This window comes from Salmo trutta, chromosome 12, assembly GCF_901001165.1.
Source record: "Salmo trutta chromosome 12, fSalTru1.1, whole genome shotgun sequence".
Taxonomy (NCBI): domain Eukaryota; kingdom Metazoa; phylum Chordata; class Actinopteri; order Salmoniformes; family Salmonidae; genus Salmo; species Salmo trutta.
Window position 1 is genome coordinate 76,963,653 of NC_042968.1, and position 19,115 is coordinate 76,982,767.

General features: G+C 41.0%; 1 protein-coding gene and 1 long non-coding RNA gene across 2 annotated transcripts; one reads left to right on the plus strand and one right to left on the minus strand.

The window, feature by feature from the left end:
• Window positions 1-9,006: 9,006 nt before the first annotated feature.
• Window positions 9,007-11,829, plus strand: LOC115204216 (uncharacterized). Its single transcript, XR_003880319.1, has 2 exons — window positions 9,007-9,881; window positions 10,581-11,829. It is a non-coding gene; the product is annotated as an uncharacterized LOC115204216 (long non-coding RNA).
• A 1,276-nt stretch (window positions 11,830-13,105) lies between these two features.
• Window positions 13,106-17,577, minus strand: LOC115204215 (claudin-7-B). The gene is made up of 4 exons (XM_029769609.1): window positions 17,034-17,577; window positions 14,338-14,502; window positions 14,163-14,247; window positions 13,106-13,989 (listed from the first exon to the last, which is right to left on the minus strand). Exons 1-4 carry the CDS (start codon window positions 17,254-17,256, stop codon window positions 13,830-13,832), a joined length of 633 nt encoding a protein of 210 aa, XP_029625469.1. The 5' UTR covers window positions 17,257-17,577; the 3' UTR covers window positions 13,106-13,829.
• Window positions 17,578-19,115: the final 1,538 nt, after the last annotated feature.

The window sequence follows — 19,115 nt, forward strand, 5'->3', positions numbered from 1 at the left end:
TTAAAGGTTAATAGATGACGTTATTACGAAAACATTGTACCTTTAAGAGTTTTCCCAGTATATGCCTGATGTTTATACATTGTACGTTGTGTGGAAAATGTCCAAATCAAAGAGAATGTTTTGGTAAAGATGTGAAGTTGTTTAAAATTGGATTTGAGTCAAATCTAGGCCTTGCCTCTTAACTTGGTACTCCCAGAGAATTGCCCTAAAGGTGGTTACGCCCACTTCTGATCCGAAGGTATAAGACAGGGGAGTGAAGAATGAACAGATAAGACTAAGTGACCCCAGGCTGCAGCCAAGGTCTAAAAGTTCAACGAAATCCAAAACGCAACACAAGGTTGAAGACAAAAGAAATATTTTTCTACCCAAGCTACGGATGAGTAGCTGCGTCTAAGCGGGTGAATTCAAGCCGAACCACCTAGCCTCCACTCTCCATTGAATCGTGGTATCTACACTGTTTCATTCCCACGCTGTGAGCTCTGAGCTACAGAGCTGTCTGTCCACAGAAGCCCCTTCCAAAGCAAGGACGAGGAATCAGACCACTAAGCCAAAAGGGACACTGACATCGTGAGGACAACCAGAGAATTGCGTCGGGGAAGTGCGTCCTTGAGAAGCCTAAACAACCCACGCGGAGCTTCCCATCTGAGACCTCCAACACGTAATTACATCATTATATTCTGACCCATAAGAGCGGCAGTTCGGGGCAAGGCTAGGGTTAAAATAAGCATAGCTGACAAATGCACCCAAATGTATATTTCTCTCGTGTACTTTCTTTGTTTCTCTCTCTTTTAAATCCCCATTTTGGGTAACACGCGCCATAGTGTATTGGCCCGTTATACTAAGTCCTAATCAATAGCCTAAACTGTGTTTTGTGTATCTTTTATCATCATTTTAGCTTTCTAGTAAATAAATAATCAACTAAGATTGGTGTGGTACGAACTCATTGGTGGAACCCGGGTCCATGCAGATTCCCGGATTATGCGACGTTCAGAATGAGATTATAGAGGAAATTGATTAATTAGCGACTGTTGTAAAATCGATATTCTGATATTCTTTGAGTTAATTTGGGAAATAGAAACTCAATAAAACTAATTTTCCCATGGTGCCCCAGGTTAATGAGTTAATAATTGCTTGATTCATTGTTTGATTCATTTAATCACGCAATTATAACCCATTAATCATTCGATGAGCAACAGTCGGCACATTAACTAATACAACGTCACGACAGTAGTATATGGGGCTTTGCTGACAAAACGGATGGCACTGTGATAGACTGCATCCAATTTGCTGAGTAGAGTGAAGGCTATTTTGTAAATGACATCGCCGAAGTCAAGGATCGGTAGAATAGTCAGTTTTACGAGGGTATGTTTGGCAGCATGAGTGAAGGATGCTTTGTTGCGAAATAGGAAGCCGATTCTAGATTTAATTTTGGATTGGAGATGCTTAATGTGAGTCTGGAAGGAGAGTTTAGTCTAACCAGACACCTAGGTATTTGTAGTTGTCCACATATTCTAAGTCAGAACCATCCAGAGTAGTGATGCTGGATGGGCGGGCAGGTGTGGGCAGCGATCGGTTGAAGAACATGCATTTAGTTTTACTTGCTTTTAAGAGCAGTTGGAGGCCACGGAAGGAGAGTTGTATGGCATTGAAGCTCAGTTAACAGTGTCCAAAGAAGGGCCAGAAGTATACAGAATGGTGTCATCTGTGTAGAGGTGGATCAGAGAATCACCAGCAGCAAGAGCGACATCATTGATGTATACAGAGAAAAGAGTCAGCCCGAGAATTGAACCCTGTGGCACCCCCATGGAGACTGCCAGAGGTCCGGACAAGGGCCCTCCGATTTGACACACTGAACTCTGTCAGAGAAGTAGTTGGTGAACCAGGCGAGGCAGTCATTTGAGAAACCAAGGCTGTTGAGTCTGCCGATAAGAATGTGGTGCTTGACAGAGTCGAAAGCCTTGGCCAGGTTGATGAATACAGCTGCACAGTATTGTCTCTTATCGATGGCGGTTATGATATCGTTTAGGACCTTGAGCGTGGCTGAGGTGCACCCATGACCAGCTCGGAAACCAGATTGCATAGCGGAGAAGGTACGGTGGGATTCGAAATGGTCGGTAATCTGTTTATTAACTTGGTTTTTGAAGACCGTAGGATAAATAGATGTAGGTCTGTAACAGTTTGGGTCTAGAGTGTCTCCCCCTTTGAACAGGGGGATGACCACGGCAGATTTCCAATCTTTCGAGATCTCAGACGATACGAAAGAGAGGTTGAACAGGCTAGTAATAGGGGTTGCAACAATTTTGGCTGAAAATTTTAGAAAGAGAGGGTCCAGATTGTCTAGCCTGGCTGATTTGTAGAGATCCAGATTTTGCAGCTCTTTCAGAACATCAGCTATTTGGGTGAAAGAGAAATGGGGAGGCTTGGGCAAGTTGCTGTGGGGGGTGCAGGGCTGTTGACCGGGGAAGGTGTAGCCAGGTGGAAAGCATGGCCAGCCATAGAAAAATGCTTATTGAAATTCTCAATTATCGTGGATTTATCGGTGGTGACAGTGTTTTCTATCCTCAGTGCAGTGGGCAGCTGGGAGGAGGTGCTCTTATTCTCCATGGACTTTACAGTGTCCCAAAACCTTTTGGAGTTTGTTCTACAGGATGCACATTTCTGTTTGAAAAAGCTAGCCTTTGCTTTCCTAACTGTATGTGTATATTGGTTCCTAACTTCACTGAAAAGTTGCATATCGCGGGGGCTAGTTGATGCTAATGCAGTACGCCACAGGATGTTTTTGTGCTGGTCAAGGGCAGTCAGGTCTGGAGTGAACCAAGGGCTATATCTGTTCCTGGTTCAACATTTTTTGAATGGGGCATGCTTATTTAAGATGGTGAGGAAAGCACTTTTAAAGAATAACCAGGCATCCTCTACTGATGGAATGAGGTCAATATCCTTCCAGGATACCCGGGCCAGGTCGATTAGAAAGGCCTGCTCGCTGTAGTGTTTTAGGGAGCGTTTGACATTGATGAGGGGTGGTCGTTTGACCACAGACCCATTACGGACGCAGGCAATGAGGCAGTGATCGCTGAGATCCTGGTTGAAGACAGAAGAGGTTTATTTGGAGGGCAGGTTGGTTAGGATGATATCTATGAGGGTGCCCGTGTTTACGGATTTGGGGTTGGACCTGGTAGGTTCATTGATAATTTGTGTGCGATTGAGGGCATCAAGCTTAGATTGTAGGATGGCCGGGGTGTTAAGCATGTCCCAGTTTAGGTCACCTAACAGCACAAGCTCTGAAGATAGATGGGGGGCAATCAATTCACATATGGTGCCCAGGGCTTAGCTGGGGGCAGAAGGTGGTCTATAGCAAGCGGCAACGGTGAGACTTGTTTCTGGAAAGGTGTATTTTTAACAGTAGAAGCTGAAATTGTTTGGGCACAGACCTGGATAGTAAGACAGAACTCTGCAGGATATCTCTGCAGTACATTGCAACTCCGCCCCCTTTGGCAGTTCTATCTTGTCGGGAAATGTTAGTTAGGGATGGAATTTCAGGGTTTTTGGTGGTCTTCCTAAGCCAGGACATCCGGATTGGCAGAGTGTGCTAAAGCAGTGAATAAAACAAACGTAGGGAGGAGGCATCTAATGTTAACATGCATGAAACCAAGGCTTTTACGGTTACAGAAGTCAACAAATGAGAGCGTCTGGGGAATTGGAGTGGAGCTAGGCACTGCAGGGCCTGGATTAACCTCTACGTCACCAGAAGAGGAGTAGGATAAGGTTACGGCTGAAGGCTATAAGAACTGGTCGTCTACTGCGTTCGGAACAGAGAGTAAAAGGAGCAGGTTTCTGGGCACGGTAGAATAGATTCAACCATAATATGTTAACCATATGTGTAACCATAGTATGTCCAATGTTAATAATCGAAGCCCTAGATTACTCTATATTTGCAACACTATTGCGGTGTACACCCGTTCATCACCCAAATAGTTGAATTAGCTGGTCAGTGTGATAGCACCACTAAACACGAAGGATATGTCATACATTGAAAGTGATTATAATCCATCCACTGTCTCATGTTGCACAGACGATGAGCATTAAGGAGACAAGTATTCCTGAGGGGAGGATATGGGATCAGACTGTAACAGTATTGCTTCCGTCCCTCTCTTCGCCCCAACCTGGGCTTGAACCAGGGATCCTCTGCACACAACAACATCAGTTACCCAAAAGCTGCGGCCCTTGGAGAGCAAGGGAAACAACTACATCAAGGTCTCAGAGCGAGTGAAGTCACTGATTGAAACGCTATTAGTGCGCACCGCTAACTAGCTAGCCATTTCACACCAGTTACACTCACCCCCTTTAATAACCTCCTCCTTTTCCGCAGCAACCAGTGATCTGGGTCAACAGAATCAATGGGATCAACTTTTATGGGATCAACTTTTTTTCTACGACTACAAATCGCTTTCTACGCGTGAGAACTTTTTGTCTTCATGGGCGGCATTTTACTTAAGGCCCTTGCAATATATCGATTTACAAATCAAAAGGTGTTTGTTTGTGGATAGTGATTTACATTTGTGGATAGCGATTTACATTTATGGAATGTGATTTACATTTGTGGATCAGTACTTATCTGTACAGATCATGATATACAAAATGCATGCTGTGAGTTCACAATACATTTGGCATAATATTGATCCCATAGATAAGTCTTCCCAACCATTGCATTAGGTGACGGCTCCACTTCTGGGAACTGCAATTTTGTAGTGACTTATCAAATTCCAAATGCATTGATCTAAGAACTAGATCCATTAGTCCAAGGCTCTCCAACCCTGTTCTTGGAGAGCTACCCTCCTGTAGGTTTTCAACCTCAGTTGTAACTAACCTGATTAATTTATTAACCAGGTAATTATTCAAATCAGGTGCGCTAGATTAGGGTTGGAGTGAAGCTCTACGGGAACATGGTTGGAGAGCCCTGCACTAGTCTTCACCCACATTATTCGAGTTGTCACAATGTGTCAACAATGTTATGTTGCTAATTGTAATAGGCTGCTATTAATCACAATTATATAAACAAACAGAATTCAGTATTCTTCATGCTGATGATTTGTACAATTTGAGACGGCAATATAGTAAGACATAATATGAAATGTAACAGATACAGATGATGTGCATGTGGTGGTTTCAAAATTATACAATAACTACAGATGGCTAGTTCTATCCATGCTTTACCTGAATGTGATTATCTGATATTATAGCTAGCAGATTGATGTTGTTCTAGCTAGCACACCCAAAGCAGGCTTTTCTCCTCCTCACTGGTCTACAGATGACATGATCCTGATGTTGTGGCTGTAACATTTAATGGACAATATAACAACAAAAAACTAGATACAGTATGAGACATTTTCAGAAAAAGCAGCTCATATACCAAGCCAAAAAAATAAATTAGCAGAAAAAAAAGGGAAGCGCTACTAAGGTACACAATAGTAGGTTTTGGTAGACAGAAGGTGCTCTTTGGTAAAAGAAATATCATTGCATTGGTTCGACATTGACATCTTGCTAGCACATCTCGCCTGGGCACTGCAGCAGCCAGATGAAGAAACTTAATTTAATCATCTTCCCCACCCCCTCTTGTCTTGATTGTGCAGGGAGCTAGCCTGTTCTCCTCAAAATATTATTAACTAGCAAGCTAGATAACTTTAATAAATTTGTGCAGAGATCTCAGCTTGATAACTAGGAAAAGCCAACCAACTACACACCAAATATACACAGAACAAATAATTATTTTCTAGTAATTTGGTTGAGACTAACATTTGTCAAGTACATAGCTAGACATTTTGCTCTGATACACAACACAAGATGGCTATAGTGCTAGCTAGCTAGATAACCAGCCATGTAATGCCAATAGAAAAGAGGCTAGCTAGCATCAGCTTTGTAGCAGTTATGCTATGTGGAAACCCTCCTTTAATTCTTCCTCACCAACGCCTTGTTGTAGTTTTCAAATTCTGTGAATATCATGTAGCTAGCTAGCTATTCATTTTAACACATTTCCTTCCAGACCAGAACTCTGTAAAATGTGAAAGCGCATTCAAGAATGACAACACTTCACCTGATTGGTCGGAAGAACAAGCCCTGACCACCAGAGCTTGTGTTTTTCTGTGCTGCTTGCTTATAGCATTTTTTTTTTTACAAATGCAAAACTTTTGCACAGGTTAGTCGCAAAATGAGTGCCAAAACTCTGAGCGCAAAGATTCGACATTGGCAAATGTAGTTTTGATTCACAGAAGATTCACCAGTCGCACATGTATTAAATATTTATTTATTTGTATTTTATTTGTTTTATTTAACTGAGTATTTAATCAGTTATATTAATTCTCAAATGGAGTTGCATGCTTACAAATGTTATTGAATTTATTCACATATCAATTTACCTGTTTGCAAATGTTGCATTTATTCTCAAAATAAGTTTCGTTTGCAAATATTTTTTTGCAACTACAAACCTCAATATACAGGTGCAACTCATATTTTACATGTGCAAATCAAAATTCATATGTGCAAATCATACTTTACATACTTGTATAATTAAGTCATTATTTTACCTCCATAACCTGGAGACACAGTCAGCAATGTTTCATCAATGGAAAGGCCCAACACAAGACAGTTATAAATTCCTATAGAAGGGGAAAATGTTCACTAACAATTAAACCTATGAATTGCACAGTACACCAGGTGTGGTTAGATGACAAAATATGTATCATAATATGCTTTAGCTGAGTTAGGTAAACGTAAGCTTTTTTTTATCCAAAAGAAGCTAACTCTAAATGTCCTTACTTAGTTGCCGTAGAGCTGGCGCATGCACACCCTCATTGACATTGTGATGGGTGGGATGATGCCAAAGATGTCCAGCAAAGGGAGACAAAGACACTGTCTGCACTGCCTTGCATGTTTACAGGAAGGGAAGGGACAACACCAGCATCCAACACAGCCTGGTCAAAGTGATTAAAGCACCAATCAATAATACAGACTTATAAACTATGAATCTTAAAATTGCACACACACACATTATCATACTAACATATACAAACAAATGTGATCATACATAAAAGATATGACGTACATATCACACATTCAAACACACACACACACATACACACACACACACAGTCTGCCATGTCATCAGTGCAGTCACAGATTCCAGAACTCCTCTGGTCAGACTTCATGACAGGCATAGAATGCTTGATGACGAATTAATTCATGGTGACTTCTTATCTACAAAGAAATAGAGAGGAATAGAAAATACATCTTCATAAACTACGCTTTGGTTTGCCTTGAGAGACATTTCTTAAGCTGATCTCATCATTAGTACAGAACAAACGGCAGTAATCAGACAATTCCCAAAAGGATAACACATTCATTGGTCAGTCCATCAAACTTCAACCCCCCCAAAATATTTAAAATGTGAATTAGTCTTCTGTTATTACAGAGTGATTACAACAACCTTTTCCACTAGGAAAATATAATCAAAGTAGAATTAAACATAACCATAACTGATTAAAATATAACTTAGGTCAGAGAGTAAACTATGGAGCCAAAATAATGATCTGAAACAATTATGATTCCTCTCCATAAAACCTTATCGAATCTCACAGTGCATTTATTCTTAAAACATTTCTTGATAAAATATAATGAAAGTCAATAATACATGTCCATTGACGGTCTTAGTCTGAGCATCTCAAAAGGTGGGCATCTCTTACCTGTGAGAAACAGAGTTTTGAGACTGAACTGTTGGTGGGAACAGAACAGACGTCTGACAGGATTGCCTTACTGTCTTATTAAGAACTGGAGAGTGGAAGAATGTTTGTCATGAAGTTGTCTCATCATCAAAGACATATACGTTCCTAAAAACTGTCCCCAGCCTGTGAACCCTGAACACTCAATGTCAGGGTTAGGCCTTGTTTCTCAACTCTAGAACACAGGGTCAAAAAGCGGGTGAGGCAATAACTTAATGTCAAACGAGTCACACTGATACTCCGAAACTTACATCATGTGGAAAATATTACTCAATTAAGTGTACACAAGGGTTCACAAATAAAAACACAAGACCTTCAGTGTTGCTTTTTTAAAACGTATTATTAGACCTACCCTACTGTATCCATCTCTCTTGTCAGATATTTTTTCTAAATCATGATAAAATTCTAAAGCCCTATAACTCTTGTGCACATAACACTATATTATTATATTACACAACAAGATAGTACTGTCTCTCAACACCAAAACCCTTAGTTGCCCTCTTATGCAGCTCTCATTTCCAGGAACTGAGGATGGTCAGGAAGAAAATTAATAATGAAGACCTACTGTATGTGAGAATCAAACAGAACTATCCTACATTCACTCACTATCCCACACTTGGGCTGTTACTGCAACACGGGAGTGAATGGTCAGACATATTGGACATTATTGTCTTGTTTTGTAATACAGACCCAGCCTGTCATGAACAACACCAAGTCCTTTTCACATTCTCTCACCATGAGAAGCAGGATGTAAAGCTAAATACCATTGCAGGTTCTCAATACCACCTCACTCTGATCAGTTAGATGACTCATAGAACAGAAAGACCAATTTAACACTTCATCTAAATGAATCCGGACGGATGTCTGAAACATGTATTCACTGACCATGTCTGTTCAATCTCCACTCATAAAGCTAGTAGCGGCACTTGTTAGCATATGTTTGATGCAGTGACCATGATCAGTTTTACAACCTCGGTGTAAGGTGTCCTATTAATACCGCATGATGATTATAGTGATGATATAATAATATAATATATGATGATATAATCATCATGATGATTATATCCATAGTCTGTTAGCCTATGGATGCTCATATCTACCTGTTAGTAATGGAATGTCATATAATATGATGATCTTATCGTCAGACTTTGATTCCTATATTTGTTTTGATATAATTCCCAAAACTGTGTGCGTCATGACGCAATCAGATGTTTGGGAAATCCCGGATTGTAATAACGCATTTATCATTGACGGTCGTCTAGCCTCTACACCTTTAAGACGTCGAAACTGTGCGAATTGGGAGTGGGCATATGTTCGACTGTAAAATCACAACACTTCGCAATGGGAAAACTGTGAAGAGGACCCTCTGCGCTGACCACTAGTTATAGAAAAGGTTTGAAATAATGTGCACCAATAGGGTATTTTGCCATAATAACTATGTCTGAAAAGTGATACGGAAACCATTAAATGCATGTGGGATGAGGTTTGCGCAATGGACGCACAAGGGTCTTGGTCTGCATACGTCAACACATTTTGTGACAGTTTCCAGGGCTGACATGTTTACGTTTTGATTTGCCTCTAGAATGTTGTATTTTAATCGTCTCTGGATTTGACAGAAATGCATTGCCGATCAGCAGGGAAATTGTGCTGCAAAAGTGTGAAATATGTTTCCAGTTGATTTTCTTGAGTTTTGTTATCTACCACATTCTCCATTTTAACTCCGTATTTAGCCAGCGACAACGATATTTATCACATCGACACAAAAATATCTGCCGGTATCCTGCATGTTGTACTGTTGTGGAAGCAAGGACAAGGAGAAGCAGCGCCCGGACGCTGCAGAGGTGTCGAGAATTCTAGAGACAGAGCCAGAGAAAAACCGAAAGAGCCAAGAAAGTGCACCTCAACCACTGGACATGTACGGAATAGCGACGATGCCCGAGCTTCTACCACCCTCTGGCGTACTCCAGCCCAGCTCAGTAATCCCACGCGAGTCGGGTGAGGTGCCTGGTTTGTGGAATGGATTCAACAGGGGTGTGCTGAGTTTTGACTCCCCCCAGCGGAGACGAGGACAACGGGCCCCGAAGTTAGGGCAAATAGGACGGTCGAAGAGAGGTGAGTGTCGGAGATGATGGGGCAAGCAAGCAAAAGACAAGGAACTAAAATTGCGCTGAAAGAAACTGAACTGCACGTGACTAAATGATCTACCTGGTTTCAGAGCATTTCGTATTATTCTGTACATAAATCCGAGATACTCATTTAGTATGATATGTTACGTTTCGTATGGTATGTATTAATATGTGGATGTCCATCACTCATTTTGTATGATATGGTACGAATTACAATTCGTATTATATGTTACGAATTTGCTAAATGTACAATTTGTTACGAATTTGCCAAGAGTATGATATGTTACGAATTCTAGCTAGGGGGTTAATGTCAGCTAGCTGGCTAACGTTAGCTAGGCTAGGGGTTAGGGTTAAGTTTATGAGTTAGTTTATAGGGGAAGGGTTGGCTAAAATGGTTAAGGTTAGAGGAATGGTTAGCAAGTTTGCTAGGTAGTTGCAAAGTAGCTAAAAAGTAGTAAGTAGTTGAAAAGTGGCTAATTAGCTACAATTGTCCATGAAATTTGAAGTTACAACCTTTGAGTTGCTAGACGTTTGAGTTCTACGACCACCTACTTACTATCTGTTATAATCATACCAAACGTAACATATCAGAATCAGACTGGCTTTTGTAGACGTTATGTAGAATGTTGTTCATTAATCTGTCAATATATTGATATTCATGGTCTTTCCCCCCTTTCGTTTACAGTGGTTATAGAGGATGACGACTTGGATGATGTCATGAAACACAATGGCCTCCCCATGTCAATCAATATCTCTCCTGTTGCCTGAACAACTCTGATAGTGTCCAGACCTCAAGAGGCTATTGTGCTCATTTGTGAAATTCTGAAGTGTGTACCACTTGTTCTGGACAATGTCCAATTCAGGTGCCCATTGCAAAGTTTACAATAGTAGCATGCGCATCACATGTAGTTTAGCACTTCCTGGACACAGGAAGGTCGGTGTCCCAAGGAAATAGAAGTAAAAAACAGTGCATCTTTGCTTCAGCTGCTGTTCTGGTGTTGAAGGGGGGACTTTGTGTCCTGAGGAGAGGGGAGTAATTAGGATAGATTTGGGTCCGGACAGGCTGAAACATAAGCACACAAGAGAAGGCCCTACCCATCAAGACCTGCCCCTTCAAAATGAGTGGACCTGTTTGTTTGTTGTTCAGTCTTTAGTGTCTGTATTTTAAACACTCCATCCAACATGTTATTTTAATTTATGTGTCAATCCAACCCATATCTAATTGAGAAAACAGCTACTCATAGTGCTGGGCAGTGTTTTCACAATATTATTTATTTTACATTATGTACGCTTTTTCAGTGTTTCACATAATTATCTGTAAAATCTGTTGTAAAACGTGTTAGATACACTGAAAGCTTTAATTTGCTGTTGTAACATGTCATAATCATTGTCTTAGTATAACTGTATGTTACTTTTACCCCTGAGTTGCTAGACAAAAAGAGTTCCCACTGTGAACTATTTATGGAACTTCTATGTATCCCTTCGAGGTGTAATATACACATTTTTTACAACCAGCTCCCTGTTATATTCTTCACCATAATGCCACATCTGTTAGAAAAGTCATGTGACATTCAGATAAGTAGCCTAACTGATGTTAAACCCACTTATGAAGCAGAACACATGGAGGAGCAACTCACAAGGAATTTGGTGTAAGACTCACCGAGCTGTGAGGAATACATTGTTTTGATGTAACCATTGTTCAGTTTGGCTGTCTTCTCTTTGTCAAGATTAATAGATGTAAAGTTATAAAATGTACCCCTCACTAGAGAGATATACAAGCAGGGTTTAGTTTAAATCAATTCACTTTACATGTGTTTTCTAAATGGCATGTATTATTGTAAATCCTCCTTGAATCTACTTGTTAGTGTTTTCCAACCCTTTTCAGTTATCAAATGTTATTAGTCACATGCACCGAATACAACAGGTGTAGACCTTACCGTGAAATGCTTACAAGCCCTTAACCAAGAATGCAGTTAAGAAAATATTTAAGAATCAAATTATTGTAGTAAGATAATTTTGCTCTACCCGGAGTACCCCTGACATACCCCTCATGTGCATTATACCAGTATTATCTCACGAGTCTTCTCAAGTACCCCCCGTCAAGTACCCCCAGGGGTCCTAGTAACCCGGTTTGGGAACCACTGTGTTAGAATGTGATCCGCTGTTGTGTAATGGTAGTATGCACCACCAGATAGCGATAAAGTCAAAGGAACAGTCCTCAGCCCAAAATCTCTTACTCAACCCCTCAATCAGTTATTCATTTGTAATAAAACCTGTTTCTTTGGAAAGTCACAAGCTCACAGTTGAAGACAATGAAAACATTTCTGGTAGTTTATTTTGCCCAGTCCAAAAATAGTCCCTACCTCATTGATCTGAGAGAACTTCATAATGTACATTGTTACAGATTCCCCTGCCTGTGAGCTTTATAGCTTCATGCAGCTTATTCCACCCATCCCCCAAACATGCCAGAGAGACAAGGGGGAAAAAGGGATACATAAGTTGTACAACTGAATGCATCTTCCACATTTAACTCAACCCCTCTGAATCAGAGGTGCAGAAGGCTGCCTTGCTCAGGAGCCAAACAGATTTTTACCTTGTCAGCTCGGGGATTTGATCCAGCAACCTTCTGGTTACTGGCCCAACTCTCCTACCCGCTAGGCTACCAGACCATGCTCGAGGGGATCAAAACCGGTTTGCCTAGTTACATTTATTTATCACAAGTAAATTGTGACTGACTGATCTACAAATAAGTCATTATTTATGACGCAAGGTGATTTGTAGATCAGTCAGTTGGAAATTGCCTGCACTGTTGGCGGCAATGTGAAACAAGCCCCGATGGGGATCATAAAGACTGGGTTCCAGAGCTTAGATGTTGCTGCGCCTGACAGGTCTTCAACTCCTGGTTAGGTATTTTAAGTATCAGCTAACCACATCCTTGGCGTGTTCTCTGCCCAGCCGTTGCCTGCTCGGTCTTAAAACGCCTGGATAGCAATCTTTCAGTCGATGACGTGGCACGCAACCATTGGTTGATGCATGCAACATCTGGGCAGTGGAACACTACACCTATGTTATTGCCGCGTTCAAAACTGGGAACTCAGAACTGACTTCAGTGCATTCAAGAGTACTGCAACTTAGGTATAAACAAGATTTCTTGCAACATCTCTGCATATCTGGCATGGAATCCCACAGACAAAGTAAACCAGAACCCACAACTTGTGACCATTTTATTTATTTACAGAAGACAATCTCAAAAGTTAAATATTAAAAATGTGGCAGTATTACAAAACTACTCTTGGGAAAAGGAGAATACATTATCCTTTTGAAGCATACATACTGTAGGTTACTAGCCAACTCAAAAAGTGTTACCAAAATGAATACACCTTTACCACTGACAATGGCAATAAGTGAATCACAGCAAATAATCTGGCAATCTTAAAGTTGTGGGAGAACAGTCTTGGGCCTTCAGAAATTACAAAGTCTTGACAGATTCATTTGTGTTGTACAATTCAAAATTCTGTATCTAGCATAATCATTATAAATCTAGATATAAGCTTCCATTTCCTGATTGGCTCCTAAAACAGGTTGTGGGATGGTTGGCTGTTGTAATGATGGCCCCATCATCATTACATAGTCATCTGGCCTGTCCATGTAGGCTATAGTAATAAACATGGGATAAGTGGAGGGAAGTAAAAAGGTCTGAGGCCGACACGCATCTGCTCTCCCTTACAAGTAAACATCATAAGCAGTCCTCTAGAACTATTCTTAATTACATCCTTACAATAAAATCAGTAACTGAGGGTATACCCCAGGAAAAAAATAACAGTTAAAAAAAAGAAATATATATATCTAAAAGTAGACTGACAGACCAAAATGTCATGTTGAGTTGGACTGATGCGCTGTAAATTCCTAAGTTTTCCTTCAGCCTCCATGAAACTCAAACGTACTCCTTGCTGCTGCTGGGGGGACGAGTGGAGGCGATGGGGTATTTGGCCTTAGGTTTGCCCTTGGGGCAGGTTGCTGCGAGCATTGCACCGCCAATTATGTCCAGGAATGCTCCAGCCCAGGCAATGAAGATGGCTGAACCAAACTCATACCTAGAAGATGAGGGTTTGTGTTGGCAACATTATCTGTGCAGTGACATGCATAACAGAAAAATGGAAAGCAACTTCCAGCATTCAACCACACCATCAAGACAGTGAATTGAAGATTCCAGGTGATAAGAGGGGCACTAAAGGGAAAGTGGCCAAAGAGATTCAGTAGTACTTACTTGGAGTTGACGGGGGCGAATGGGTTGTAGAACTCCTTGATGATGTTGTTAGCATACCACGAGCAGGCAATAGTTGCACACAGAGCTATGGAGAGGAACGAAATGTTAGCGGTTAAACCATCAGAGCATACAGAGAAACAAGAGCCAGTGACGTGCCAATTTCAAGGTAACTCACATCCAATCAGCAGGACGATGCCGCCGGTCATGGCGATGCGAGACTTCTTGTTTTTGTCATCTCCTCCACAGTTGGTGCACTTCATTCCCATGGTGGCCACACCCAGTCCAGCCACGGTCACAATGATGCCCACGATCATCAGGGCACGTGTTGCCTGGAGTGCACCTGGAGAGTTGGGGGAGGACAGGGTTAATACACCAGGATATCCCTTTAGGGTGGCAAACAATTTATGGGGCATTACAAAAGGACATGGCCCTCCTTTTCTGTTTTTCTCCAACTGAGATAAGTTAGTTTGATAGGGGAAGTCAATGTGGATGGTTGAGTGAATAAATGACCATGTTAATTAACAAATGTTTGATTTATCCAACCAAATAATTTGAACTTCACCACAAGTTTCAGTTATAAGAATACATTTTTTTAACTCAGTTATAGGTGTGTTAAGCTTTCATAGCCAGGTTATTGAAACCTGAGAGCAATGTAGCCACAAACAATACATGCAAATTAAACACTGATATTTTCCGTCTTTCCCTGAACCACTCCCTCTCCCAATGCACCTCTAGTCAGGTGCAACAGAAACCGGCTTCAACCGGAAACCCCCGTGAGGGTGAAGTGTGCACCACCCCTCCCCCTCTGGCTCAGTTGGCAAGTCAGGAACCAGTCGGACCAGTCATGACACAGACGGGGAGTTGGGTTTCACTATGAGGGACACTTCCTCTCCACACCACTCAAAACATTCCCTTCCTCTCTATTGGCTAGCTAGACCCTCCCACTGCAGGTAGAGCTCGCTTTAGGTTACAAGTGACATTCAAAAGATCCCAAATCAAAATGGCTGTCTTGACAAGCAAAGTTATTTAATATGGCCTCACAACACCCACAAACGAGTCAGGAAGCATTTAGACAACATACCAATGTCTGAAACTATGCATTCCTGAAAAGCTCCAGTTCCACAGATCACAATTTGCACGAGAAAAACAGTACACCGCAATCCTTGCTTACCAGGAACGCATGAGGAACTTTAAATAAGCAGTTGGCACAACCTAATGAATTTCTACAGTTCCTCATATCTGTAATTCTCCACCTTTCTGCTATCAGTGCAATGAAATTGACATTAAGCTATTATTTATTTACATTGACCACTGGTTGGATTACAATGCGTTTATCAGACCTGGCTTGTGTTCATGTTTGCAGATATGATAAAGCATACAAGCAAAAGAGTATAAGAGATAAGGAGTCTATAAAACGATAAAGCTTTAGACTCCTTATCAAAAGAGTTGATACACAAGTCAAACAGTGGTTTTACAGCCACTAAAAACTACCATACAGTCAGGGAGCTCAAGCAGCTCAGTCAAGTCTATGCTCTCAATATCTGAGAGCATAGTCTTTACAGGTGCACTTTTGCCAAAGTGTGAAAATATGAATGGAAGGCAAGCCACACTTAACGTTACATCTAGACACCGCAGTGTGTCTGCTGATTAAGACCAGAGTTTCTTAGACGCCCTGCTTCTACATCTGCATTTGGGGTTTTAGGCTGGCTTTCTGTATAAGCACTTTGTGACAACAGCTGATATAAAAAGGGCTTTATAAAATAAATTTGACAGAGTAGGATGTAGTGGACAGAAATCACTACTTGAGATACAGGATCAAGCAATTTAAATCAGGGGGAAGTGGCAGGGAGTGAAGTCAGAGGCTAACGTTTGGGCCATTTATGCAGGACATTTATGCAATGTCATGATTTAGTGATTTGTTGATTTAGGCTAATATTGTACTCTAATAACACCTTCAGACATGTATCTGATATACCATTAAAAACAGGGCAGAGGAAAGGCTGAAGGTGAGCAGCCTATATGGTCTAATCGGCCTTCAATTGGCCCTGGAACCTGAGTAGTCTTATACTCTTTATAGTTAATACAACAGGTCATTTTCAGACCAATCTTTGTTTTCAGTGGGGTGGGAAGCTAAACAGGAGAACATCGCTGCCAATTTTATTCAGTAATAGGCTAGATTAGGAATGTATCTGTGCCGTTTGCTGACTGTGCTCGGTGCACGCAGTGTCACCACCTGAGTCCATTCATTGGCGTGTTGACTAAACAGCAGAGATAAAGGCATTATTTACCCCCATGCCAGAAACTCGTCTCCCCTCGATACTGCCTGCAGCTAGCTAATTAGGGTTTTTCCAACAGGCGGATGAGGGCATGACACGGTCACGGTACAGGACAATGGTTGTCTGGATAACCATTACCATATTGGTAACAGCGCAACACAGCCATGTCCACGAACCAACGTGAATACAAAAGCATTCCTCCAGTAGCCTGTTTGGTTATATCCCCTGATATCGTGAACCGATGGAGATATGAAACAGGAGTAGCCCCATATAAGGGGCAAATACAAAATGTAGGGGCTAAGTTAATGAATATCAAATGGATAACAAAGCAATTAAATGTACATAGAAGATGGACACTAAGTATGAGTCGTAAATCGCACACAAGGTGTGGCAGTTCCATAGAACATTACCAGGATTCCAATAATACCCGGCGCATGCGTCATCTATAGCAGGGGCGCGCGTTAATTCCCTCGCCTAGCAAATTCAAACAGCATGTTCTCAACATAACTTTTGACATTGTACTCATGACACTAATAATTTCATACTGGAAAATGAAACTCATTTTATATATAAACAAATGCATTAGCCTACTTACTGTCAAGTTGCAGAATTGAGTCGTAGACTTTGCATTGGATCTGGCCGGTGCTCTGAAATGCACAAGACATCCATAATCCCTGGTACATAGACACCGCTGTGATGATGTTGTCCCCGACATAGGCGGACATTTTCCACTGGGGAAGGATTGTGCCGACAATTAACCCGATCAGACCCAGTAGCGACAGGGCAAACCCCAAAATCTGGAGTCCCGAGTTGGCCATTTTCAACTCCTTGAAACAAACTGAGTTTTAGGAATGTCACTGACCTTAAAATCTTTGTAGTAGAATAAAGGCAACAAATAGTTTGATTGGCACGAAGAGGAAATGACTGTCCACCTGGTTGAGAAAAGTAGCCCTTCACGCGTTCACAAAATGAATGTCTTCAAAACGAGCTCTCTTTTGTCAAATTGTTTTAGAAAGTAGCGGCTGCTTTCTGCAAACTATAAAAACAACTTGGCAGCTTCACCTCTAAAATGCAAACGGTATAATTTCTCAGCACCTGTTGCCAAGCCGCACCTTGATTATTATAATGAGGGTCGGTCGGGGACGAGCGTTTTTAAGGTCTCTTCCTCACAAAGGGGCGGGAACGCGCACAGTTTCGAGTCATTCACCTTCGATAGACCTGAGGTTTCATGATGTCACCGTTTCTGCCGCAGTATAATGGAACCAAACCGTTCAACTTCAATAAAATCCCGAATGTGATGCTGTGACTAATCGTTCACAACTCATTTGGTGAAGTTTAAAATTGTTTAAAAAAAATCTCCCTAAATCAATGGCGGATCTCTTGTGCTCAGGCATAGGGGCCTATCCCAGGTGTTCAGTTTATTTTTCTAGGGGATAGATCAGCTATGGCATTAGCAGATATAATCAAGTCTATCAAATAACATTGCTTGCATCATGTATAATCAACTTTTTTATTTATATTTTGAATAATGTTTTATTATGCTCCTACCCAGCTTTCCACATCCGCCTTGTTCACCTGCCCGGTCATGTGAAATCCATAGATCAAGGCCTAACACGTTTATTTAAATTGACTGATTTCCTTATATGAACTGTAACTCAGTAAAATATTTTAAATTGTTGTATGTTACATTTATATTTTTGTTCAGTATATATATTTCATTTTTATGTTTTACACCAAGTACTCTGACCAGGGGAATGGAGGATAGGGGCAGAATAAATATATATATATTTAAAAAATGGATTAGAAAGAGATCGGCTATTGATTTAGGGAGAAAATATACAAACAAGTGTATTTCCTAATTGCGCTGAACTCCAAGTGTATTTGCCAATCAACCAATCACTCCAATCTTAGTTCCAACCCTCAAATGTCAGACTATCCCAGGTTTACTGTGAATTATCAAATCATCCCAGGCTTACTGTGAAAAATCAAATCAAAGTTTATTTCTCACGTGTACAGGATAAAACAGGTGTAAAACCATCCATCGAAATTATTACTTACGAGCTCTTTTTCAACAATGCAATGTTCAATAACTAGGTCAAATATCTTTCTTTTTTTTAACGAATTTCCAACAAATCTAAGAATAAAAAAACATGAGAAGGTAGGCTTACTACCATCATATCAAGATCACTACCATCATATCAATGTGCAGGGATACAGTCAGGGGTACAGTAGTGGAAAGTAAATGGTAAATGCAACCCAGTGAGCACCGCCCCACACCGATGTCCATGGATGTTGAAATTATGTTGAAATTTGGTTCATCCATAGACGTCTATGACTGGTTCAAATTTGATCCGTCTGGACTGGCTTTGATTTCGCCCAAACATAAACATCTATGATCGGTTCAGATTTTGTCCGGTCTGGACCGTCTTTGATTTCAACATCCACAGATGTCTTGTCTGACCGGTTTCGATTTGGCCCAACATAGACATCTTTGATTGGTTTTGACTTGGTCCGGTCTGGAAAGGCCTCGATTTGGCCCAATCATAGATGTCTATGTTTCACATGTTTGGACAGCAATGTAGAGCACAGCAGAGTAAAGTACAGTGTAATGTACTATATTGTACTGTACTGTACACTACTGTGCTTTACTGTACTTTAATGTACATTGCTGTACTGT

Excerpts from the sequence above, each read along its gene's own strand:
- LOC115204215 (XM_029769609.1), bottom strand. The coding sequence starts at position 17,256 with ATGGCCAACTCGGGACTCCAGATTTTGGGGTTTGCCCTGTCGCTACTG. Across the intron at positions 14,503-17,033 it reads CTCAATTCTGCAACTTGACA|GTGCACTCCAGGCAACACGT; the intron begins GTAAGTAGGCTA and ends CCAACTCTCCAG. Across the intron at positions 13,990-14,162 it reads TTCGCCCCCGTCAACTCCAA|GTATGAGTTTGGTTCAGCCA; the intron begins GTAAGTACTACT and ends CTCATCTTCTAG.